The sequence below is a fragment of the Artemia sp. Qi Xiang Cuo genome, chromosome 21, assembly GCF_049724085.1.
Source record: "Artemia sp. Qi Xiang Cuo chromosome 21, ASM4972408v1, whole genome shotgun sequence".
In the NCBI taxonomy this organism is placed as follows: domain Eukaryota; kingdom Metazoa; phylum Arthropoda; class Branchiopoda; order Anostraca; family Artemiidae; genus Artemia; species Artemia sp. Qi Xiang Cuo.
In genome coordinates this window covers 24197111-24225069 of record NC_142814.1, presented here as the reverse complement: position 1 = coordinate 24225069, position 27959 = coordinate 24197111, and the positions used below count along the sequence as shown (strand labels likewise).

At 35.0% G+C, this 27959-nt stretch overlaps 1 protein-coding gene across 1 annotated transcript; it reads right to left on the bottom strand.

Annotated features, from left to right (window-relative positions):
- Nucleotides 1-3018: 3018 nt before the first annotated feature.
- Nucleotides 3019-27275, bottom strand: Nup37 (nuclear pore complex protein Nup37). Its single transcript, XM_089106973.1, has 4 exons — nt 27102-27275; nt 14606-14809; nt 6685-6835; nt 3019-3279 (listed from the first exon to the last, which is right to left on the bottom strand). The coding sequence occupies exons 1-4, from the start codon at nt 27243-27245 to the stop codon at nt 3032-3034; spliced, it is 747 nt and encodes a 248-aa protein (XP_088963099.1). The 5' UTR covers nt 27246-27275; the 3' UTR covers nt 3019-3031.
- Between the last annotated feature and the right edge of the window lie 684 nt (nt 27276-27959).

Here is a 27959-nt window from a genome sequence, read left to right as displayed (position 1 = left end):
TGTTAAATGTCTGAATATAAAAGGGATTTAAGTTCGAGGAGGAGAATTGTCCTGTCATGAATGAGGTACATTTTACATGGCTGGTATAAAATCAAGACGTGGTATCTATGCAGACAGGATGATTTCTTACTATCTGTACTCCTTCTTTAAATTATTCTGAGGATAGGAAATTTCACAAATATAAGCCTATACCTGTTATAATCTATGGTAATGGTACATCTTCCTATAGTTTTGGTTTGAAATATATTTTCTTTTGAGATTATATGTATAATGCTTACAAACAGTATTGATTAAATAAAGAGATTCTTTGCCAGGAACTTTTGTTTAAAATTTACTGTATTTTGTTTCATTTTGTATGGAATTTAATTGCTCTTTTTATTTGAGAGTTTTTCACTAAAAGTGTTTAAAAATAAACTTATTCCTACAAAGATAAATATCCTGAACATATATTCCCTGTCCCCCAACCACCACTGGTATTTTGGCGTCTGCCCCCCTGGAAGATTTTCTGCCGGTGCCCTTGCTAAATAAGTGTATTCTTTCCTGTCAACGTTTTATCAAACGTCCTTACGTTGTTCTTTAATTGATCCTTCTTCTTTTTTAAATTTCTAGTTTTTCTCAAGTTGACTAAAGGCGAATACTGAGATGGAAACAAAATTCTACATATCTGTCCGCTTTTTACCTTTTTTTGCGATTTTGTCTTTTAAAATAAGGTGAGAGCTTAAAACCCTGCTATTCAAATTTTGCAGAGTCAAGTTAAGGACCGCCTTCTAAACCCGTTTGTATTCATCAAAAGATAAACGCCCTATTTTTGCACAGTAAAATCTCTTCTGCATAGCTAATTTTCGGCTTTCATATCGTCCAGCCTTAAAATGCGGTCAGTCATTCGGGTACCCAAAATAATCCGTAGACAATTTCTCTGGAAAAGATCTAGCAAGTCTTCCTCCGTTTTTCGGAGCGCCCATGCTTCAGAACCATATCTGACCACTGTTATCAGTTATCACTGTAGCTTCCAATATTCTAACCTTGGTTACTAGACCTATCATCCTATTCTTCCAAACTTTTTTTTAACTATGAAAAACACCCTGGGCCTTCGCTATTCTATTTTTAACATCTTCACAGCACTTACCGTCTTTACTAATAATACTTCCAACGTAAGTGAAGCTGTCCACTTGATCGATCTTTTCGTTACCAAATACCACCTTTTCATCTTCACTTATTCCTAGCCATTGCGACTTAGTCTTCTGAACATTAATTTTCAAACCTATTCTAACATCCTGAATTCGGAAAACCTCTAAAAGTTCATTCATTTTGCCGACACTTTCATCTAGAATGCTTAAATCATCAGCATAATCTAAGTCCAGGGAAGTTTTTCTTCCTTATTTGATTCTGTGTTCTTAATCATAAACTAACCAGACTACTTAAACATTATACTAAAATATTTAATAAGACTTAATTAAAAAATGTTACACCAATTACCTAGTTATTAGTCCGGCAGCTACTCCTAGTCCAATAGGCTGTAATCGGGTTGCCCAATATTAACGTTAAATATTAACGCTACCTTAATTAACCGTTACCAAAACTATTTAACGGTAACGTAGCAGAATACGTAGTGAATTACAGCAGTACGGTAACTATCCGTTTCGGTCCATTTTTCTAATAACAACTTTGGCTAGGAGATTACTGTGACTTCAATAACTACGGTAGCTGCTGCAGTTTGATTATTCCGTATTCCAGTAACTACGGTAAACCAGTAACTACGGTAGTTCGATAACTACTCTAGTATCGTGCAATAACTCTGGTAGCACGGTAACTAAAATAGTTACCGTAAGAAAAAAATCTTGACAAAAGCCTTTCATCCCACTGCTCTTGTCATAAAGCATTTGTTCTTAAATATTAGGGAGAAAATTCGAAGTTTAACGAATAAGGCGGCGGGGCGGCAGCCCCCTATATATGCAAAGTAATCAATAAATGAGTTGAATAGCACTAGTAAAGAGCAACCCGTGCCAATAGTAGCCGAAACAGTAAAAACAGGAATTATAATAACAATATACAGGTGGTTCTAAGTACTAAATACCTAAAAGTTCTTTAAGTCAGCATTCATGAAAAGCAGTGAAGCTTAAATTAAAAATTCTAGTGCTCTTTTGAAGTAATAAAAGTGATCACGCCACAGCATAGCGGGGTCTTCAGTAATTTTGTTGCACAAAACAGCAATGTCGGCCCATAGAGAAGCAAAATGCAATCCACTTAAAATTATCAGATAGCTATCAATTTAGAGCTGCTCAAACGTCATCAATTCTTCGCATTCCTCTGATAATGTTTGCACTTTTGGACTCCGGGGTTTAAACGTCATCTTTCGAGCAAGCGTAAATAGAAACAGTTCCATCGCTAATTCTTCAAAAAGAAAATATAGAATTTTTCCATAAAAACGCTACCTTTTTTTCTGTTAGATAGATTTGAAAACTTCGTTTTTACCCCGCCTCATTTGGAGGTTTACATGATATTCTCGAAGCACACACTATTTCGATAGCCGCTCCAATTCCAATGTTTAGGGACATAGCATTTTTAATTCCATCTAAATCCTGAAAATTCAAGCTACTATTGTGAAATGAATGAATATTCATGAATTTTCTCTTATGGCTGAATATTAATATGGAATTTAATATCTTCAGATATTTGGTCTTGAAAAATCATTTTTATATACAACTAGTCTTTGTCTTCGTCTAACAATGAGCAAATTCTAAGCATTATCATTCATATGTTTAGAGGAAAAATCTTTTGAACCTGTTTTTTCATATCTGAGCCATTTTTTATATTCATACCAATTTTTATTTCATCATTGATATCGTTGTTCATGTCTGAGCCTAATTTTTGAATCAGTCACACACAGATCAAAATTTCATGATCTTCCTGCTAAGTGGCATGTTATTTATTTATATTTTTTAGCAGGAATTTACTCATTTTTAACTATTAAGAGTAACTTTGCGCACACTCTCTTTGATTATTTTTCTAACAAAATTCCCAAGAAAAATTTTCACCTCGCAATCAAAGGTGCATACCTAGGCTGCTGTAAATCGAATTCATAAGCATTCGATGAGGCACCAACCACGATTCTCGATTTCTTCTTGAGGTCCCAATCGACGGATAAAACAGGAGCTATATCAGAGGCATCTACCGTTTGAAGCACTTTATGACTAGTACAACAATAAAAACGAAGCTTTCCATTCTTTTGAGCAACCAAAAATTTAACCAGTTCCTCAGGATGCCAGCAGACAGCGACACCTTAAAGACAATATTTTCAAACAAGAAATTAGAAATGGAAACACTGTAGCTATGCACCTTATCAGATGGAGATACTATTACATTTGTAGGGAACCATCGTAGAATCAAGCCGCCAAACACTGAAATACTGGGCACAATTTTTTTTTTTTGGGGGGGGGGGTAAGGATGTTTGGTAGTGAGTGTGTATAGTGTATATAGGGTTTTGTAAAGGTTGATCTTTACCTACAAATTTTATAAACTTCGAGTTTCTTGTTAATTTTTTATTTTAATTAAAACACTAAAAAAAACTATGGGTTCACAAGTAGGGAAACTTCCTACATAGCTATATAGAGAGGCTTCAGCTTTGGTAGCGTCCTTCGGTCACGTATTACAAAACTGTATGGTCTCTTTTTATAAATTTGCTCACGAAGGGAGGGGGCCTTTTTCGATTGAGAGTACCTCATTTAATGAGTGAGAATAATATTCTCTAGTACAGTCAAACAAACACCCGTTCAAACAGTCTTAAAATAGTAGATGATACATTTGCCCATTAGAAAATAGATATACATTCTGCACACTCGGGGAGGGGGAGAATTAGAAGGGCTTGCCTTAAATAAAAGCCGGCATTTAAGCCCTCTTGCCCCTCCCCCCCCCCCCCAAAAAAATCCAGTTTTCGAAGCCAAAATAAAGGCTCACTTTGCCAGTTTTACAATAAACTTGGAGCCTAAGTGTTAGTGTCATAGTTATTCTTTTTGGTCAATGGGATCAGTTATGCTGATCAGACTTTTTTACAGCTTGGTAAGAGAACGATCCCTTAATTTCTTGTCATTAGGGTGTCTACCAGAACAGGTTGTCGAATATCAACCAAACTTAGTGATAAATATGACCTGGGCCCCATTTATGGCTTTTGGAGATTTGGCCTTGATCCATCCTTTGCAGGGTAGGAACCCCTAAATTCTTGTCAAGATGAAAAACTACTAGTGCGGGTTTTCAGAACTCAACCAAAGATACTGGAAAGTTAGTGCTAGTGCCCCAGTTATGGCTTTTGGAGATATGGACGAAACTCAATCTTTATTTGGAAAGGAAATTGGGAAGTTCTGAACAAAAAATGTATCTTTCGAATCTGAAGACTCTTTCCACTTAAACAAAGCAAACCAGTGATCCTTTGTTTTTAAAAATTGGAATTATGTCGCTGGGTCTCCCCCATGTGAAGAAAAGAGCAGAAGTGAAAGTTTTGTTGGGTGACAAACTGTCTTCTCACTTTTCCACCAAAGTCTGTAAAGAAAACGACAGTAGCTTTGCACATTTTCCACCAATAGCTACGACCATTTGACGTCTTTTTTTGCACCAATGAAAACCGTATGGAGGAAAATGCTCGGCGATCACAAAATGGACAATCCAAAAGAAACTGTAGTAAGAAAAGACGAATTCCCTAGCTTCTGAAGCTACTTTTGGAAACTCTAGCAACAAATGGAAAAGAAAATCTCAAGAATGGTTCGGCATGTGCTACCATGTTCCAGAGACCCCCCCCCCCCCCCTAGGACCACCTACTTCCGGGCCAGCAAACTCACCAAGAGGTTGTGGATAATATCAGTAGTTTTATTGGATGTCCTGCAAGCCCGAAAATTAGTCAAATCTGTAGGGAACGTCACTCGCAAAATCCTTAGCGTTGCACTGGGAAGAAGCGCTGGAGATACAAAGGATTCACGTGACATGTCTAACACCAGTGTGGCATCAAAATGAGAGAGCAAATTTGAAATGGAAGCTGATGAGTAAGCGAGTCCTGGCCCTTCTACTTTTCAAGCAGGGCAGCAGCCGAAAATGGGTTCAAATTACCCAACAGCCTGTGTTTTCGAACATTGGTTTATCGGAAAGTTCTCCAACGGCTGTATTTACAAGTATTTTGCAGCGTTGGAAGTAAATGCTCCTTTTTCTAACATCTTTCTGAACGTGATATGTGTGCAGAAAAACAAGGACCAATCTTTCTATTTTCCCAGAGAAAAGACTCGAAACCCATCCGTCCAGGCCAGGTAGAGGGATATCTCCCAACCCCCCATTCATTTACGGCACAAAATTTGTATTTGATCATGACTTTGGTAATCTGATATTACAAAATTTGACTTTTCTTTTTTCTTTTTATTGTAGAACTAATACAGTATTTTCCCCACACAAGTTGTTTTTTTTTACTGTATGATCAACTGTAAGAGTTGAAACTTCTCCAGCCCCTGTTCAAAGTTACCAGTCAAAGTTTTTAGTGTCCAAAGCTAATCACCCACATAGGTAACTTTGAACATCATTTTAGGATTGGTGTAGCTCTCACAAAATAAGGACCAGCAGTTTGGTACAGTTGTCATTCGACGCAGAATAACGTATTCCCAAAAAATCGTTTCGAGTGAAACAATATCCCAGATTTTTTACAATCTTTAGTCCAAAGTCACCTGTCCCTAGAGTATTTTTGCATAAAAAAGGCATTTTCAGAATACATTTTTGATGTGTTCAAACTGTGAAGAAAACGCTTAAAATTTTTTTTCCAGTGGTATCACTTTACTTACAGAAAATAAAAGCCAAAGTATCTTTCGGTTCGTTAGGCAAACTCCGACCTCAAACACAAACATCTACATAAATATTTTACTTTCCTTAGACATCCCAAGGCTAAACAATCCTTTACATTTTAAGAGAACGGGATGAAACCCCCTGACCACACAATTTCAAATGAAAAAAACCCAAAAATATGGTTAAAAAAAAATCACAAAGACAGTCCAAGAATTCATAGAAGTTCGGTGTGAAAGTTTTGATACAAGGGAGAGCTGCTTCAGTTTTTCTCTGCAAATTGGCTAAGCCAGCCTGACTTTCAAAGCTAGGCAGGATCAATATAACTAGAAACTCAAGCCCTTCCCAATGGAAAAACCATCAACAACATTTGCTTACTTAGAGGTCGGTTATAAGATCTTGGATTGGTTTTTATTTTGACTGAGTCCATTTTACAGTTCCATTCTCGCCCCCCTCCTACCCCACTGTTTTTTCAACAATTTCAATGCAACTTAAAATCATGGGCCAGTCTCAGACAGGGAATGGGATCAGAGCCTTCTCCCAAAGTATAACGTTCAAATAATTGACATTTTTTACCAGATTTTGTTCAAGGATGACACCACTGGACTAATCTTAGGAAAGGGATTCTCCCTGCTTCATGTACAGAATGGAGCAGGGAGAATTCCCTGCTCCTTCCTGAATTCCTGCTCGGGAAGAATTCCTAAAACTAAACCCAATAATATTCATTTTTAGGACATTAAGTTAGATACTTTCTTTATTGCCCATTGTCCTGTCACGATTAATATAATTATGAAGAGCTGTTTTTGCGAAACTTTAGGGGGATTCCTTCTATCCCCCTTTTTATACATAGGTATAGCTAACAAAATCTCGGCCTACCTGGCGAAGTAAGGTTATATATAGACAAACAGGACCCTGTTTCTGTGCTCCACAATCTGCACGTGTGATCATCTGAGACAGAAGCTAAATACTGGCCATACATTTTGTCAAAAGAAATGGAGTTAATACAATCAGTGTGACCTTTCAAGTCCTAAAAGATGGAACAAAAATGTGAGAAAAGCAGCCGGACGAACTACCCATTATTATCTAAGAGAATTGAAGAGAGAAATGATACCCTAAATAAAGATCTAGACAAAAAATCCGAAAATGCGCAACGTATATTACCATCATCTCGTTTTTAATGTAATGTGAAAGCTGTTTTACTAACAAAATTGTTATTTATTATATATTGGTAATAAATGTAAAGCATGTACAAATATTTTTCAGATAAAAAATTACAAAAACAAACAAATTCTCTTTAAATGAACACTTTTAAAGAAAATTCAGGAATTCTTTGAGTGTTCGATAAGGCTTGAAAAACTGCAAATCGTAGTGCCCAAAAACTCAAGAGTATATATGACTAGTTTTTTTTAACTTTAGGAGTTTTATTAGATCTTCTTTAAACATAGATTTAATCAAGGGGGAAAGAGTTGGATGTTAGAAATGCCAATCTCCCCAATTTTAATACTGTTCAGTATACCCCTTCCCTTCTCAGTAAATTAAAGCCCTAATATGATTAGCAAAAATAAACAACAAAAAGTATAACTGAAGTTGTTTTGATTAATATTTAGTCCTCTAGCGAGTTACAGACGATAGTGAACTACTCATAAGTAGTCGCAGTCACAGTTGCAAGCAGTCACAGTCACCAGTAGTTGCAATCAGATTTGCAAGTACTCGCAGTCACAAGTAGTCACAGTCTTGAGTAGTTACAGTCACAAGTAGTCACGGTCACAATCGTAAGTAGTCGCAGTCAAAGGTGGTTGCAGTCGCGAGTCTTAGTCCCAAGTAACCCTATTCACAGTCACAAGTAGTCACATTTCAGTCAGAAGTAGTCACAATCTAAGTCACAAGTAGTTGCAGTAGCATTAGTAGCAGTGTTATTAGTAGTAACTGTAGCAGCAGCAGTAGTGGCAGTAGTAGTAGAAGTATTATGCAAATAGTGTCTCTTGGTTAATTCAACATTCTCTGCAAGTTTCATCTTAATACCCAAGACCTTTTTGGAGACCCAGGATCAAATATACCCCTCTTCCCAATAACTAACCTCATATGTAAACCATGGGTAACTTGCGTAACTTAAGGTTATGTAATCACCGGAGGCATAGTTATTTGGCCTTTAGACTATTTTGAAAGAAATTACTACCTCAAAATATTGATCAGATGTCCTTGGGGAGAGGACAGCTAAAAAGGGCGAGACAGGGGGGGGGGGCTTTCCAATCCCTTTTGACTCTTAAAAATACACAAGAGCTTTCAATTTACAAAATGGAGTCCCCTCCGAAGTTTCTGCGACCATTCGTTCAAAAAAAAATTGTGTTATAATATCTTTTGTCAAAAGACACGTGTACAATATTGTCTTGTATATGAAAATGCAATTTTGTCAAATTTGTATATTATTCTAATATTAAGTTTTGTTACTAACTAAAATCATGTAGATATAAATATTAGCTTTCAAATGAGCCCTTAAATATCTCTATGATGTTTCATTGCCTCACTAGTGATGTCAAAAAACGCAGGCATTAAAGGGTAGGAGATGAAAAAGACAAAAAATAAACGCTTATTTTTGGGGGCAAACGTATTAAACTTTCCTGAGAGGGTCGGTCTTTTGGAACAATCTTTGGCAGAATTTGCTGCTATATGAGAATATATCATAACAGAGAATACCTCCGAGAAATTATCAAATATTATTAAGTGGTCGTTGAATCCGTTACACGAGATAGGTGACAATGAAACTTTGTGGATCCAAGAACTGTGCTGCATAAAGAAGTCAAATCAATATATTTTCCATCGTATTTCACAAAGAAAAAATCATTTAAAGACTCAAATAGTTGAAAAACCATTTCATAAGAATTCCGTTTCCCATTGGTTGGATTTTCCAGATCCGCTTTCAAGGGCTAAAACGAGAGAAAGGTTGAGATGGCTAGGACACGCTCTGCAGATAAAGGGTGATAGATTGCACAAGATCGTTCTTGTCGGCAACCGTCTGGGGCCAAACAAAAGGCAGGTCACCCCCGAATGGGGTGGGGCGATATCGCAGGAAAGATTTAAGGGAAATGAAAACTTCTTGGGAGGATGTAAAGAGGGAAGCTTTGAATAAATTGGGAAAGAGGAGGAGCTTGCGTAGCTCTATTGGCTTCAGACGGCTTGGTACTGTAGTAGTAGCAGTAAAAGGTAGAATCTTGTCATTTGAATTTCGCAACAGCTAGATTTTCCAAGGAGTAAATGTTCGGATTGGAATTTTGGCATGTTAAATTTTATGCTGGTTGAATTTTCCAGACGTTGCATTTTTCTGGGAAAAATTTTCCCATGTCGAATTATCCTGGTGAATGGGTAGAAATTTACTCGGTGAACATCTACATTAGCTGAAAATTTCAGGGATTAAATTTACTAGGCTATGTGTAGAATTTTAATTTTATCAATTTTTCACTGGCTGGATTTTTCAGGTGGCGCATTATCTCGCAGGTCGTATTTTGACAGATTGAGTTTTAGACTGGATGGATTTCCCTAGGGATACATTTTTCATAGATGGGATTTTGTCAGATGGAATTTTCTAGATGTAAAATTTCAGTAATTTTGTAAAAAAAAATTAGCTGGTTAAATTTTGCACTGATTGAATTCCCCAGGCGTTACATTTTAATGGGTGGAATTTTTCCAAGTTGAATTTTTCACTGGTTGAATTTCTCAGCGTTAAATTTTCTGTGAGTAGAATTTCTATAGGTGAAATTTTACATTGAACGAACTTTATAGATGTTAAAATTTCCTACGGGTAGCAATATTATCAGACTGACTTTGAAAAATCCACTTAGTAAATTTTCTGTGGGCAAAATTTGCCCATTAACAATTGCGATCCTCCCCCCCCCCCAGATAATGATAGGTTTAGTTTTAACTTGAGTTTTAAGTTTCAAGTTACACCTTAAACTTTAGACTTAATCATTTTCAAAACACCAATTTTCTTTATCTATCAAATTAATATGTTAGCTCTCCAGTTGCCAACTGATAACACTTTCTGATTTTTAGATGACGCCATTTGGTACATTCTCAACAATCTATGTCCCCAAAGTGCTAGGGTTATCCCCCCCCCCTCATCCGTAGAAAATTCATCCAACATACAAAATTCAGCAGCCACAGAGACAGGAATTCTGGAATATTAATAAAAAAAAAAAAACACAAAGAAAAGAAGGAATTTTGGAATATTTGACCACTATTACAAAATATAGGTAGAATATGTGGTGTAGAATGTCTAATAATATTTATTCTACACCACATATTCTAGCTATATTTTGTAATAGTGGTCAAATATTCCAAAATTCCTTCTTTTCTTTGTGTGTTTTTTTTTTTAAATTAATATTCCAGAATTCCTTTCTTTGTGGCTGCGGAATTTTGTATGTTGGATGAATGGGCACCATTTCTGCCGCCCATATTGGAGAAACACATTGTCTGAAGCGGGAAAAGAATTTAAAATGGCATTGAACTCGCACTCGATCTATACTTTATTATTCCAATAAAAAACTAAATTTTTACCCCCCCCCCACATCATTAAAAAGGGGTTGTAAATGTTATGCAAGGTCACAGGATCGGTTAGAGTTACCGAATTGGAACTTTCAGGGAAGTGACGGACAGGGAATTTCTAACTAAATTCATGGATTGTTTTCTTCAAAGGAGAGTAAAGAGAAATATGTAACCTAGAGTGCATGAATAAAGTTTTTGAGAGATCTCCAAAGCTAACCCTTTAAGCAGAAATTCTTATTTTCGATTTTGAACAATTTTGGTTTTCCCTACAAAATTACCCCCTCCCCCCGTAACAAAAAAAAATCAAAATTTAATTCTTTTATTCTAAATTATCTTATTTTAATATATAAATATAAATTGATTACGTTTTTATTTTTATGTTTATAACCCAGCTGCTATATTTGATCTTTGAAAAATTCCTTCTTAAAAAAACAAAATAGAAAAAAAATATATTCTTTTAGAAATTAGTAGACAAGGAACTTAATAAAAAAAAAGGGTTTTCCTTAAATGTAGTTAACAAAAAAAGTGTTAGAAATTAATTGGCAAAAAAAAATCATGAACAAAAAAGGTTTATTTTACATTAAATGTGTTATAAATTAGTCACCAAGATAAAAAAAAAGCTGACGAAGAAAAAAGTTAATTAAAAAAAGTTAGAAGGAAAAAACATTGTGTTAGAAATTTGTTACCAAGAAAAAATACATAGTGAAGAAAGTTTTTTCTTCAAAAGAAAAAATGTACTGAAACTTAGTGAGCAACAATAAAAAAAAATATGAGTTATGTTTAAACTTAGTTAACAAAAAAACATATTTTAAAACTTGAGGGGAAAAAAGTTGTAAGAAATTTAATTAGCTGAAAAAGATGGCTACAAAAATTGTTCCAAATATCAGTAAGAAAGTAACTAAAAATTTTTCCAATTAATTTCTACAAAATTCCAGTCAAGTAAAGAAAACAGTTTTTTTACTTGTACATTATCCATGCCTACAAATATCATACTAGAATGGGGAGGCAGCCTATAATAGATAACTATAAATAATTTCTTAGACCACACTGGTTATTCATGACTAATCAAGAGTCACCCTGGCTCTTCTTCGCGATTTTTTTTCCTTACAAGGTCACCCTGCAGCGCCGTTTGCGGTCACGTTTCTGGCGAGGCAAAGTCGTATAACTTATGTCTTATATTACAGTTTTACATATCTTGTGCAAAAATTTAAGGGATATCGGAAATAAAACCTATATTTCATGCCCCTAAAAAATGATGTTGCCTTCTTTAGTTTCATTGCCCAGGTAAAACAAAGATCGTTTTGTAAAGTTTGTTTGTCTATATTTAAAAGTAGAAAATTCCAACGAACGAAAATTATTGGTTCACTGATTAAATAAAATATACCAGCGAAACTAACTCAAATAAAATGGCTCGTAACAATTTTTAATTTCTGTAGAATTCTAAAAACTAGCACTTTACTGAAAACAGAGCTTGTTTGAGCTTTTTAGAGAATTATAATTGGGTACTAAGTTATTGATATCATGGTCACTGAAAGACAACAGAGATAAGTATAAACTAGACTTTTTGTGCAGGATAGTAGTGGAATTTTCTGCCCCGAAGAAGGAATCCTTTATTGGGGGGTTGGTTTTGTGAATACATCATAATTCAGTCTATGAGAGCTAGACTTTTAGATATATCTTACGCAATTGCGGAACCAATAATTCTCGTTCCTCTAAATTTCTACTCTGCTCTTTTCTTCTATATGAAAAACAAATTTAGAATGTAAAGACGCACAAGAATCTTCAAACATGCAAAAGAATCCACAGAAATCGTTGTTTGGTTAAGGCAGAGAATGGACAGGTCTTGCTTTGGCATCTATTTTTTTCAAGTTCAAGAGCATAAATATTAATGGTAATAACACAATCTACTTGTTTTGTACACTATTTATTACTAATATATTAAAGTTTACATCAATCAGCCAATCATTTTATTCATTTCGAAAGAGAAACCTTCATTTACAAGCACTAAACAGTTATTTGGCTGACAAAACTTAGCTTGTCAGGGGCCCCAAAATACAAATAATTAACACCACAAATGAAATAAACAATACACTAAATTACACAACATGTTTGAGTAGTTTTGAAAGCAGAGGAGAGAGAGAGATTTCAGTTGGGATAAAAACTGTGGAGTGAAAACGACAGAAAAATAAGGATTTTTGCCCGGCCGTCGATGACCGTTTAGGTAGGATAAATTTTTGTGAAGCGATGAGTACTTCCGTGATGAGGACAGGGTAAACAGAGATTGAATATATGGTGGTAGAGATCCCTGTTATGCTGAGTAGGCTAAATTTAGGTTTTGTTAAGCAAGTATACCCTCGAAAGATAGGCCTGTGTCTGCGTTGAAGCTGGTTGAAAGGTAAATTCTAGGAAGACAAAAGGTTACCTCAAATGCTTTATTCTGAATAGACCGCAAACCAATTTGTTTGTTTCCCCACACTGAGCAACAATATGACAGCATAACACGGGAAACACAAAAGCATAACACGGGAACCACATTATGTCAGGTGAAAGGTAAGAATTAATGCAATTCAACGTAGCTGACTAATCACATAATTAACAGATTTGACTATAAGCATCATCAAACTATAAGCATTACAAACAAACTAGAAGTTTTGTACAATAATCTTTCTTTTATGTTTACCATTATAAACTAATCAGTCTCATGTTTTTCCCAATATGAAACATAGGCTACTGAAAATATGGACACTGTCGTGGATTTGCTGCTTTTCTTAGATTTCCAAAAGCTTTGGATTCTATGGACAAACTTTAGACATCATTTGGAATATTTCTTTAAAAAAAACTTATATTTTGAAAAGAAAATTAATGGCGAGATAAAACAAGGGTAAGAAAACCATTTATAGTAAATTGTTTTATCACTTTAAGATTACAGTACAGTTGTAGTAAGTGGTGCTAAATGCACTAAAACGCAAAATTGCATTTATGTTCCAAGACCCAAATTAAAGTTAGAACAAGCTAGACTGATATCTAGTATGCCATATAAATATTAGAAGTGATGCTTTAGAAATCCTAGTAAAAATTTTCAAATATCCTGGTCATATTTGACTTCAGACTTTCAACTTCCTGAAATCTTCTCCACTTTTTTGTAGATACTATCCCACCCAAAATGTTAGTGAAAAATGTTAAACCCCTTGGTACCAAAATTTCTGATAATCATTAGTGTCAAATAAATGTTTCAAATAACTTAAAAAAAGCAGGTGCATCTCTCTCCTTTCTTAAACTTCTGAATAAATAAAAGGGCCCAAGGATGCATTCCCTCTCAAGTCTGGCATTCCCTGTCAAGTCTGGCAGCCCCCAATCTTTTCAGTGAACTTGACAACAAAATTGAGTCCGTCTAGAAACGTTTACTCATGTTAATTTATAAAGACAGTAAAATCCCACATCCCTTCTTCCTCAAATTCGTGCACCTTACCACCTAAAAAGAAAGGAAGGATAGCATTTGCTTACGATATTCTAAGTCTACTATTTCCAGTAGCTGCATTGTGGAGCTTTTCACGAATTTTCAGACCTGCTAAACCTCATCTCTATTGTTTAGCCTCCTCATCTGTCCTAAACTTCTTGCTGATCCATGTTGTTACTCAGAGGTATCGAAGGACTTGAATCCCCTTTATCCAGGAGCAGCTCAACAAATCTAGGTGTCCTTCCCTAAATAAATGCAGTTTCTTCTTTTTTTTTAAGCGTCATTCATTGTTTTTCCACACTAAATGTTATGATGTTTCGAGTTTTGTATCTTAGATTTAAGACATTCTGTTTTTCTCCTGTGTTTTTAACGTGTAGGTCATGGTTACTTCTCTTTGCCTCACATTATGCTAAGTCTATAAGTTTATGTATTCTTAGACCTGGATAATGACTTTGGCTTTATTAGCTTGTGATGGTCATTCGTCAATGAAGTAGTATCTTTTCCTGTCAATTTGGTTTATGTACAAAATAATGATTATGCCTATTTATTATTGAACCTAAATATCAGTCCAAGAAAACCAAAACATGACGAACTGAAAATTACAATTTACATTTATACATTACAATTTACATTTACATAACGAACTGAATTCTTGCAATTTACATTTCAAATCAAGTTATCTGAACTTCCAAGACTGACTATCTACTGAATTCTCAGACTCTAGTTACACTTTTTGTTTACCTACTCTAGTTATACCAGTTATTAAAACAATAATAATAAATATAACATGACAAAACTCACAGAGACAACACCAGTTTCTTCCTTCGTAGGACCAGTTTGGAATATTCTAATTATTTTGTCAGTCCCAACAGTCGCAAATACTAATTTACGAGGAAGTTCAGTAAGGCTTGTTGAAGAGCTAATGGCAATATGATTAACAGAAACTGGATGATTCATGGATTTCAATACATCAAACTTAAAACGCAGACTTGATTCTAGTTCTTCCTGAAAAGAAAAATTATTAGCAATTACCGTGCCCAAAGTGGAAGAGGAGGGGAGGGGAATGGCAGGCATATCACCTAACATTTGCCTAAAGAACATAGCGCATCATGGAAAAATTAAAAAAGTAAAAAGTTTGGCTTAAAACGTTACTTTTCTGTTTAAACCTCCCCTCTTTCTACCAAAGGAACTTGACCTGTGTCCACCTATGCGTAATTTACAGTTTTTACTCTTCACTGATAACTTAAAAAAGAAACGTTCTTTTCTCCCTCTTTCTTTCATTTCTCTCTCTCTCTCTCTCTCTCTCTCTCTCTCTCCCACGATATCTGAAAGTTGTTATGTATTTTTTTATCGTATAATTGTGTATCTAGATTTGAAAACCCTTTTTCCATTGCTAAACCGCAATCTAAATTCAATATCATTCATTACCACCAAATTGCAGCCTTTCCTTTATTTTATACAACACTTTTATTCTGTCACTGGTGAAACAGACACGCTTCCAGTTTCTTCTGCTTCCAGGGATGTTTTATTCCTTGAAGGAAGACTTTTTAAGTTGAAACATAATCTGTTAGATGTTCTAAGTATTGTTAAAAAAAAAAATTGGCAACGTAAGTAATGATTTGATTACATTGAACTCTGCAACAATTAGTAAACATGTTTCTAATTTATCAAAGGCTGCCAGACGGGATAGTTATTTTCGAATGCTTCTACTAAATATCCAGGGTCTCTGTTCCTAAATTTACCTTCTAATATAGATAATTTATGACAGGCTACCTGGTGCTATCTGTTTATGTGAGACTTCCTTAGATTCCAGAAATACTATGCTTCTGAATAGATCACAAATTAGAACCTAGGTTCTATGGGGGAAAAAACTTTTATTAAATATAAATTTACAAAACCGAATATGATTCCATGAATTTACATATTTATAAGTTTTTGTTCTATAAATTCTTCTAAAATTGCTTGGAAATTTAATTTCCTTACGTCTTCCTTTTCAGTCGATCTAACTGCTAAACTATTTAATCTATCCTGATTCATTGCTACTCTAAATTAGTTTTTTATTAGTTTTAGCCTGTAAAATGATCTCTCTACAGAAGCAACGCTAATTGGAATTGAACAATTTGAACATTTAAGTGTATTTTCAAAAAATTCTGAAGGGGAAATAGATTCCAAAGCTTCCATTCTTCAACTAACATTTTTCCATCTATATCAGCATCTTTCATCTTCAATACATCTTTTTCTGTTAACTTAGAATCTGTTCGAGAAATTTCTAATTCAGCTGCATGTTTTCGAAGTACTTCTTTTTCCATATTTTGAAATTTTCATAGAAACCCAAATAATTCATTATGATTTTTTAATTGTTCAAAACGACCTTTTTATTTCAAAATTCTGTTGATGCTTCCAAATCTTCTGCAAAACTTTTTGCCTGATCTAACAGCTGTTCGAATCCAGTATTTCTGTAGTTCGTTAAGCATTTAAAAAGTTTTTTAAATGAAGAAGCGCAATGGATAAGTTTACAGATTCACTTTGAAGTTCCTTGCAAACATAATTGACTTGGACCAGTAAATCATACCAAAAAACCAGTGATATTAAAAATTTATAATCTTTCATTCCATTTCCCAGAGATTCTGCTTTGCTTTTAATTTGTGAATCTTCGAAAATTTCTGATATTTTGAAAAGAGAATAAAATTCACCTGTTATAAAATTGTCATACACCTGTCATGAAATTCACCTGTTTGATAACTCACTGGTTTCACGCTTGAATTCGACATTCCCACCTGGTACTGCAAAGCGGCTTCACAGTAAGTTCTTTTCCATATTTAAGAAGTACTAACCATCTTTTTGAGGATGCCAAAAACAAAAGATATAGGAATTGGAGAATATATGTTCAAACTATTATCATAGCCTTGCCCCCTAATGTTGTTGATGTCAAGTACTAAACTTTGAATTTCTTTTTTTAACATACAAAATAGATTCTTCCCTGCGCTGCTCTCTACATGTATAAATTAAATGAATTGCTCATATGTAGAAATATTCGAACCTGGTAATATTCCATCCAAAATATACCTGATGCTAAAGGGCATTTGTTCCTGCTGACTGAAACCTTCTATCAATAATTTTATTTTTGTTTATTTTGTTGACTATTAAGTTCATTATTTCATTTGTATTGTTCTGCTTAAATAACTTGGGTGTTATTGTTTTCTGGCCATTCTTTTTTAATGATTCTGCAATACAGGATCAAATTTCCTAAGTAATTCCAGTGTATCTAGAAAATTTCCATTTTGTGCATCGCCTAGGTTTTTGACGTAGCCTCTAAACGCAATATTACGTTCTGCTAAAAACTGAGCTATAGAAAATAATCTTTAAAATATCTTATAGAAACAAAATTTTCTTGGTTTAACAACGTCTGTAGGATACAGAATCAAATTTCACAAGTAATCCCAGTGTATCTAGAAAAGAGTATTAATTAGATTCCAAAGTATCTAAGGTTTGCACAGCCAAAAAATTTTTTTTTAAGCTCTGTACATTTTAACATTGCAGCCAAATGATTTTTTTTTTATTTTCATGTGTGGCTAATCTATTAAGTATGTTTGGCTAGTTATTCAATCCTGCACTGGCCAGTGCACTGTATAAAAATATAAACAGTACAATCCTCCTAAAATATATCTGTCGCATACAGTCTCGGCGCGTATAAAAGCTGCTTTCATTTCCTTTGCTTAAGCAATCCATTGAATATTTCTCAGTTTCTCAATTACCTTTGGATAAAGGGTACAAACCTGCATTATTTATGATTGCGAAAGCAGAAACAAAGGGGGTGAGCCAGCGAAGTAATTTACTACTGTCCCATCTCAGAGGTATGACTTATGACTTGACTAAGTGGTGGAACTAGGATTCCTAAGAGAGGGGTTTGGATTAAATTTTAGCAAATACGGAAATTTCCCGTGCCCACTTCTGATCAACGATTCACCTGGGAAATAGCCAGAATTTCGTAAATAGTAGGAGAATGATTCAAAAGGGGGCGGGGCTATTCGAAATTTACTAGAAAATATTTTACCACAAAGGTGCAACATAACAGTCTTAGTACAGATTATCTATTATGTTCCACGATAATCTGTGGTTTTAGATAGTAATCTTGCGCCATGGAGCGTCAATTAGTATCATTATCTTTCCAGTTTCGGGTTACATGTAAGTTTGGTATAAAACTGAAATGTTTCAGAATTGTGTTAAGATTATTTAAAATTATTTAATCATTCTAGTTACCAAGTTTATTGTGAGTTACTAATCAAACTTTGTTTTGTCCAGAGCATGTTTGGAGTCAGGGAGTGGGGGTATGGTCTCTCATCTCCTTTTTTAGCAGAGGCAAAATTAAAAACTAGCATTTGATTATCTCCTTAATGAGCTCCTCAGTACTACAGACAATAAAATTCCGACCAATATCAATAAATGGAAAGTTGATAAATGGAAAGTTGATTAGTGATCATTCTTACCTTGAAGTGTCTGTTGTTTTAAATGTTTTTTTGTCATGTGCATTGTAGTCCAAAATGGTTTCAAAAACAGCTATGGGATAGGATAGACATAAACTTATATCAATGCGTATTAGGTGATATTCTCAGTAGAATTAGTATTCCTTTTCACCTCCTATCACAGTCTAAAAAATTTCATTCACTGGAATTAGATATGTATTGTGCTGAAATAGTTCATGCTATGAAAGTTGTGGCTTCTGTTGTGGTTCCTGTTATGAGAGTCCATAAAAACACACAAAAAAAGGGATGGTCTGTTATACCTGGGTTGGGCAAAACAAAAGAGAAATATCAGCTATGGTACCATATTTGGGATCAATGTGACCAACCAAGAAATGGCCCCCTTTTCTAGATAGTTAAATTAACAAAAAAGAAATTATATAAAGTTAGTGGCAACACGGAAGAAACAACAAGTAAAAGATATATCAACCAAAAACTTAGGAATAATCCAAAGTTACTTTATAATGAGGTTAATAGATTAAAGCAATCATCAGCTGATTTATCAGACCAAATAGCACTGGAACAATGGTATAGACAGTTTACTTCAGTATTTTTGTCCAACCCACCAACAACTGAATTGAGTTATTGTGAATTGTTATATAAGCATTTTTCTCAGTTGAACCCACATAAAAACCTAGTTTGTTTTTCTCCATCTTTGGTTTTGATTAAAATTAGATCACTAAAATGTGGGAAGTCCCCAGGTCCAGATAGTTTGCTATCAGAGCACCTTTTGTATGGTACTACAAAACTACTAGAGCATCTTACGTTATTATATCAAATAATAGTAATCCAGCAGTATGTCCCTTCTTTGATGGGAGAAGGTAGAGTAGTTTGTATCACAGTTTATAGAATTAGCAGTATGATCATTCCCTATCTCACCCATTATAAAAACCCTGACCGAGGTGCAAGTGCTCCAAAGAACGTAAAAACATAAGCGGCATTATATCTTTTCACGGGTAGACAAGTCAGATTTCTCTTGAACGCGAAACTTGGCTTCAACGTTGGAACACTAATTTTGAAGAAACTAATTTTAAATTAATTTATTCCAGTAGTAACATGAAAATCGGTAATTAGTAGTGCAATGTTATTATTAGATGTTTTTAGGAATTAAAAATAGGTTTCAAAGTCTCAAGTTGGTTTCAAAGGCATTTTGAGAAAGTTTCTGCCAAAATACGTGTTCCAGGGTAATTCGACTGCTAACGGCAGATCAAATGAGAGGAGCTGTTTGTACGCACCAATATATATATATATATATATATATATATATATATATATATATATATATATATATATATACATATATATATATACAAAAACATTGATTGAAAACGCAACTAGTCTTATCTAGAAAAAAAATATCATAGAAAATAAATATTACGACTTGAAAAAAAATGATAAACCATCCAGTTGTGGATCCAGAGGGGGGGGGCGAGGGGTGCCCCCATATAGTAGTCTAAAGTAGCGTAATTTACCTAATTAATGCAAGTTTGCATTAATTAAACTTGATCCTAACGTAAGTTTATCGGATCAACCTATTTTGCGCTCTCCCCCTAAAAATTCCTGGATCCGCCCCTGAAACCACCACACCTATTCCACCAGTTATTAGAAGAAAACAAAGTCCTTATTTTCACACATTTAATCCACCCCCCGCCCACTTTTTTTTTATAAAATCCAAAAAGGGCCAAAAAGTTTAGTACACTGTGTGTAAATAATATATTAATTAATAATTGTAATATAAATTAAGTCATACCTGTGAGATGGGACACTTGCAAACCACTTGGCTGGCTCACCAAGTTTTTTTCTGCTTTCACAATTATGAATGATACAATTTCAAATCATTTCTCATTGATTGACGCATTCATACTAACCCGCTAATCCATGAATAAGTGGGAGGAGCTTTTTGTTTGCACCAAGAATGAAGACCAGAAAAATGATCTGTGATAAACTTACTGGATAATTCTATAAACTGTGGTTTGTATACACAAGAAGGGCAAGGATCCTTCATATTGTTCATCATATAGACCTATAACACTTTGTTCTGTTATTAGTAAATTATTCGAAAATATTTTACTCCCATATTTATCAACAAAATGTGATGTGGGGGGGGGACCATCAGTTAGGTTTTCAAAGTGGTGTTGGGGTTCAAAAGCCACATGGTACCTACCCCCATATGTGATTGATGTTATAGACGTTAGCCACTTGTTGTATGCTGATGATATTTTGTTATTTTCAGACAATTTAATATCACAGGCCTCCCGCTAGATTTTTTGTGAAAAATATGAACTTTATGAACTTTGGCTATCTCAAAATTTTGATTGGATGAGTTTGGGGAAATGATTGGCATGGGTATGTGTATCAATATTCAAATGTGTCCAAATTGCTCTTTATTTGGGTATTGCTATTGTGCTGCCTATGATAAGAATTTCATTATTTTTCAGTAATTTTTTTATGTGGCCTAGGGATACATAAAACTAAAACTGTTAGTGTTGGCGGGGGCAGGGCTAGATAAAGGGCAATTGGAGTGATTGGGCCAAAGTAATGCAGGGCCCAATTGGACCCATTTACACAAATTACTGTTTATCTGGCCTTACCCCCACCTCCATAAAATTTTCACTTCTCCCTAGGCTACATAAAAAAAAACTAACATAAAAACAATGAAACTCTTATAAAATAGCCCATAGTGTATTTTCAATAATCAGATTATCAGGCTTCAATCTATTGTTGTTCACATTTTCACTTATTTAACATAGTATTTTTTTATACAACATTCAGCACAATCACTCAGGCTAAACTGAATATCTCCAAGTCTACACAGAGTTACCAGTTTTACAGCTGATGAATCAACAGAAAGAACAACAAATAAACATGTTATTAGGGCTATATATGTCCAACAGGGGGGGGGGGGGCTTTTTCTGGGAAACAACTATTTTGTGTGTTAACAAGAAATATAAAATAAGAAATTTAATAGTATAATGTTTATAATGTATATATATATACCATTTCATTGTGTTTTGCGTTTGATTGCCTATGTTGGTAAAAATTTACAACTGCAACCCCTGATAAGGAGACATTATAAAAAAAAAATTCTTACTTTAAAATATATATAATCATCCTAGTTAACATATTATCCAAGGGGAAAACCTTTTTCCTCAAGTCCTTCCCCCTTTTTTCTTCTTTTTCCAACTTAAAAGAAAAAAATTACAATTTGAGCCATGCTCTCAATGCAATGTGTTAATCTTTTGAAATTGGTGCTATAAGTTGTTTTTTATAGATAGCGTTCATCTTGGTCATTGTTATCTCTGTTTTTTTTTTTAATAATAGATAAAGCAGTGGCAATTTTGTATTTTTGCCTAGCCATTTTCAATAATTAAAAAAAAATATTATACCCCACCCTCCTAATGTACAAATATATAACAGAAATTATATTCTGATTCTAAATATAACCTTCATTTACATCATAAATAAATTTTGCCCCACCCCCCTAATGTACAAATATATACCCTGATTCCAATATATTTAGGGGTTGGGGTACAGTTCATTTGGTTATATTTAGGTTCAGAATGCATTTTTGGTTATATATTTGCACATTCGGGGGGTGGTGTATATAATCTATATGTATATGTATGTTTATAGCAATATTTTGGGTAAATTTTTACCAAATCATATTATTGAGTTAGGAATAAAGTGAATACACCATTTGATGCCTTTTTTTATGCTGATTACAAATATAATAATCATTTATATCGGAAATGAATTTCAGCCCCCCCTATATATGCCAATTCAGGGGATATATTTCTACATTAGTGGGGGGGGGGAGGGGGGGGGTGGGGGTAAAGTTTAACCTTACCTCTCAGTTACATCAGAAACAAAATTTGCCCCCACCCCCCCCTAAAGTAGAAATATACACCCTGAATTGGCATATATAGGGGGGAGGGGGCTGAAATTCATTTCCGATAGAAATGATTGCTATATTTGTAATCAGCATAAAAAAAGGCATCAAGTGGTATATTCACTTTATGCGTAAGTCAATAATATGATTTGGTAGAAATTTACCATATTTTGTATTTTTGCCACTGCTTTATCTATCATTAAAAAAAAAAACAGTAAAGTTCTACCAAATCATATTATAGAAAGGCATTACACAAAGGCTTGTGCAAGACTCGGGAGGTTGGCCGAACAATACAAGTCAGAAAAGATTATTATCTGTGGGGACTTCAACTGTCAGCTTCTGGATGATGATCACTTTTTCACCATATTACGGGGGTGTCTGCCAGACACTATGGCCCCCATTCCAAAATCCCAGTCCTTCACGTTTGTCCACAGCGCATCCCTGGCTACATCAGATATCAATCACATTTTCGTAAATTTCCTACTTCCGACCGGGATTAAAGCCATTGTTGACTCGGAACACAATTGTAGTGATCACCTTGGGATTAGCTTAATGGTACCATTCTCCACCTACAAGCGGTGCCCCGGGCGATCATGGTTTATCAAGAGTGAATGGCAAAGGATAGATCAGTCCTTGTACAAAGATATTCTTGACTCAACTCTTGCTAAAATCAAAGTACCGTTCCACCTGCTTACTCATGGCCAAAATGAAGACAGACTAGCCCTGAACAATTTTTGCTCCGAAATTGTTCATTTGATGAAGCTTGCGGAATCTGCTGCTGTTCCAGTGGCAAAAGTGTACCACAACACTCGTAAAAAGGGATGGGATAACCCAAATGTCAAGTTTGCCAAGAAGAGATCCAAGTTCTGGTACGAATTGTGGAAGGACTGCGACAAACCTGCTCTGGAGTAGTTTTTCAGTGCTTTCAACATGCCAAAAAAGAATTCAAACATACTGTCGAGAATATGCAAGTCCAGCAAGTGGAGAAGTTGTCTTGTGATTGCAGGAGTGACCCAAACATCTTATGGAAGTGATTCCAATCTAACAGGGCCAACACTGATGTGCAAAGTCCCATTCCCGATGAAAGTTGGGTAAACCATTACAAGGACATGTTTGCGCCACCACCCAACGAGCTGGACTCGTATATAAATCTGAGTTAGATAGGCAATTAATCAGCACAAAACTCCGCCGCACTGATGTCATTGTTTCCAAATGGCATATTGAGATAATTGTGAGAAAATTGAAAAAGAACAAGTCTCCAGGGCTCGATGGGATCACTCCGAGGCACTTACAGCACAGCAAAGAACGTCTACATGAGTACTCAGCCTTACTATTCCAAATGAGCATTGAGCAGGGACTCACACCTGCCAACTTTCATGGTTGCCGCACATCCAATATTCTGAAAAAGAATCGAGATCCCTTGCTTTGTAAAAGCTACAGACCAATCACAGTTTCATCGGTTATCAGCAAAGTATTTGCAAAGGTACTGTTGCCCCATATTACGTCGCATGCTCTAATGGAAGACAAACAACTTGGATTCAGAAATGGGTTGGGCTGTGGACACGCCCATTGGCTACTAAGAAGAATAATGAGGTCTACATCTTTAGTTAAAAAGCCACTCTTTGCCTGCAGTGTTGACATTTCTGCTGTGTTCGATTCTGTTGTCCAATCGCAGGCACTGTGGTGCCTCTTAGATTCAGGAGTCGACCCCTGCATTGTCCTTGTTCTCCATGACTGGTACTCCCACACGCATATTTGTCTAGCTTTGGGATGGGAAACAATTGCCGGTCACCGCAAGCAAAAGCTTTCTGAACCCATTCGGCTCTTCAAAGGAGTTTGGCAAGGATCTGCTCTAAGCCCTATCATCTTTAATTCTGCAATTTACTCTGTAACTAGATTTGTTTGTGGGACCTTCTTTTTGGAGGGCTTGGATCTAAGTTTCATTTCTTATACAGATGACTTGTTGCTCCTAAGCAGCACGCTGAGGGGTCTACAAGAGAATCTTTGTCTTTTAGTGACCCTATACAGAAGAATAGGACTACAAGTCAATATAGAGAGAACCGAATTTATTGTTTTTAGCGGCACCAACTCAACCAATTTCAATCTTGTCCTTGACAGTATCAGAATCCAGCAGTCCCAGTCCCTAAATTACCTTGGTATCACGTATGGCCAGACACCTAGGTCAACTAGAGGCTTGTTGGCTGAATCAGTCTGTAAATCTATCCGCTCAGCATATGGAAAAGCTGTCAAATGCAAGTGGTCATTTAATCAATTTATTAAGTCAAAACTATTCAACGCTGTTGTCTCTCCTGCCATCTGGTATATATCACCCTTGTGGGAAATGTTGTCCCTCACCAAGCGTCAAAAAATACGAACCACATACTACAGATTTGCAAAATTTTTGCTGGGACTTCCACTAAGATTTTCTAACATGGAGATCTCATCCATATATGGAATCCTTGATCCATCAACCAAGGTGATTGATCTAGAACGGAGAGCCTCAAGACGATCCCTCAGTAAACTCTACAACTCACTGCTGACTCAACTGTTTCTGTGAATGAAATACCTGTATTTAATTTTTAGTGTTGAACATGTTTTTCTTCTTTTTTTTTGTTTCATTTTGTACTCCGCTTTTTTTTCTCCATTTCTCCATTGTAAGCGGGCATAAATAAATATATATATTATTGAGTTAGGAATAAAGTGAATACACTATTTGATGCCTTTTTATGCTGATTCTGAATATAATAATCATTTCTATTGGAAATGAATTTCAGCCCCCCCCCTATATATACCTAACCTAACCCAACCTAACCTAAGCCTGAATGGGTATATATAGGGGGGGGGCTGAAATTCATTTCCGATAGAAATAATTATTATATTTGTTATCAGCATAAAAAAAGCATCAAATAGTGTATTCACTTTTGTCCAAACTCAATAATATGATTTGGTAGAACTTTACCAAAAAACAGAGTTAACAATAACATGCTAACAATGACATGCCATTTTATAGATGAATGCTATCTATAAAAAACAATTTATAGCAGCAATTTCAAAAGATTTGTGTTTTGTGTTGAGAGCATGGCAAAAATTTTAATTTTTTTCTTTTAAGTTGGAAAAAGAAGGAAAAAAGAGGAAGGACTTGAGGAAAAAGGTTCTTTCCTTGGACAATGTTAACTAGGATGATTATACATATTTTAAAGTAAGAATTGTTTTCCTAACATGTCTCCTTATCAGGGGCCACAATTGTAAATTTTTACCCCTATGTCTTCAGGCTAGGCCTATATATAGGACCATCAGTGGGCTGGGGGTGGATTGTCATAAACATGACTTTTGCTGTAACAAAAAAAAAGTAAGAAACCAAAAATTACTTTTCTTTTCTATCAGTTTAACCCAGGAGATCCATTATTCTGCAACTTTAACAACAGCTTTTTTACAGACATAGCAAGTGGCCTAGGCTAGAAAGCGGTAAATATCTACAAAATCATATTATTGAGTTAGGACTAAAGTTAATACACCATTTGATGCATTTTTTTTTGCTGATTACAAATGTAATAAGCATTTATATTGAAAATGAATTTCAGCCCCCCCCCCCTATATATGCCAATTCAGGGGTAGGTTAGGTTTAGCCTATATAGGGGGGGGGGCCGAAATTCATTTCTGATAGAAATGCTTATTATATTTGTAATAAGCATAAAAAAAGGCATCAAATGGTGTATTCACTTTATTCCTAAGTCAATAATATGATTTGGTAGATATTTACCTAGAAAGCTAGCCCATGAAAATCTGGTAAATATATACCAAATCATATTAGGCCTATTGAGTTAGGAATAAATTGAATACACTATTTGATGTTTTTTTATGCTGATTACAAATATAATAAGCATTTCTATTGGAAATGAATTTCAGCCCCCCCCTATATATGCCAATTCAGGGTTAGGTTTGGTAGGCTATATATAAGGGGGGGGGGCTGAAATTCATTTCCGATAGAAATACTTATTATATTTGTAATCAGCATAAAAAAGGCAGGTAAAATTCTACTTTAGCTACTTTTGACTATCTTAGAAAGGGGTTATGTTAAGAAAATGAAACTTTCAGGGATGAGTCTACAGGCTAAAGTATGTCCCGGGAAGGTATTTTTAAGTACCTACCTCCACTCCTTCTCCCTCTAGAGGGTCTTGACCTTTGATGACCTTTAAAAATCTGTGAGTTATATAAGTAAAACCTTGCAAAATAGATCTTCTGTTTAAATGAAGCATAACAAAATTGTTTTCAGCTTCACAACTTTGCTCAATCCCAATTTATAAGGTTTTAAAGATATACAAATACTTTTCCTAAATTTTGGAATTAAAACATTGATATGGCTTAAAATGCTGCTCAAATAACTAAAATTGCATTTTCAGAGCTAAAGCCAGAGAGAAAGACACTGATAACTGAAAATTAAGGTAAAATGTTGTTTTGTCAAAATTTCAATGGGTATAGACATATCGTGTAGGCAAATTTCAGGACCCTCTAGGGGGAGAAGGAGTGGATATAGGTACTTCAAAATACCTTCCCAGGACATTCTTTGGCCTGTAGACCCATACCTGAAAGTTTCATTTTCCTAACCTAAACCCATTCCAAGATGGCCAAAAGTAGCTAAAGTAGAATTTTACCAAAAGGCATTGAACGGTGTATTCACTTTATTCCTAGGCTAATTCAATAATAGGCCTATGATTTGGTAAATATTTAGGCCTACCGAAAATCTTTTAGCAAGCAAAGAAATGAAGGAAATGTTACCATGAACTGTATCTAGCCATTCACTAGACTGTTTCCTTACACCAGAGGCCTAAGTTAAAGGCCTAAACCCAAATTTTATTTGGAATGTTAAACATGAAACTTTGCCACTCACCTCTGCCTGTAATATTCCACAAGTAACTGAGTTTTTAGAACCAATAACAAGAATAACTTTCCCGTCTTTGATAGATGAGACATTAAAGCATCTGCAATCATTTTCCAACAAAATATGGTAGACTGGTGAAGCTAGTGGAAGCATTTTAGAATTTAACAGTATTTAAAAATGCAGCGTTGATAATTTTAAAGTATGACGGTAATTGGAGAAGGAAAAAGTAGATTAGTTTCTGAACTTTGGGGGTTTTCTATTGACAATCGAGATTTTCTTTTTGGATTGTGAGTTTGTAAAAAGAAAAGGAAATTTCAGGATCCAAATTCTGAAAATCCCTGCAACCCGATATTATGAGAAAATTGCATTTTGGCACAATATTAGAAACGCCTAAAAGGTGGAAACTATCTAAGAATTAGACCCAATGCCACTCCGATTTATCAGCGGCGCGCCGCCAATGAAAAACACGTCAACGTCGAGAGATTTCGGTAAAGTGCTGAAGTGTTGCTGGTTACCATTCTCGTGGCGGTACACCGTCTGTCTGTGTATATTTAGCTTTATGTTTTTGCAGTTATTTGTTGATCTCGGTGTGCCAAGTCAGCTAGCGTGCTAAGTAGCTTCGAAAAAGTTTATTAATATTAATGTCTAAAAAGAAAATGGAAATAAGAGATTACGGACAGAGTAGGCAGTGGCCTACTCTTAAATTTCTTCCCCCCCCCCAAGAATTTTCACAAGACTTTCTTAAATAGCTTATTCTCTCATATACAGTAGTTTTCTTAATTTCTTAGAGCATAGTTTGATAATTTATTTGATTTAGCTAATAGCAATAAAAATTTTCCCCTTTACAGATCCATATTTTGCTTTTAT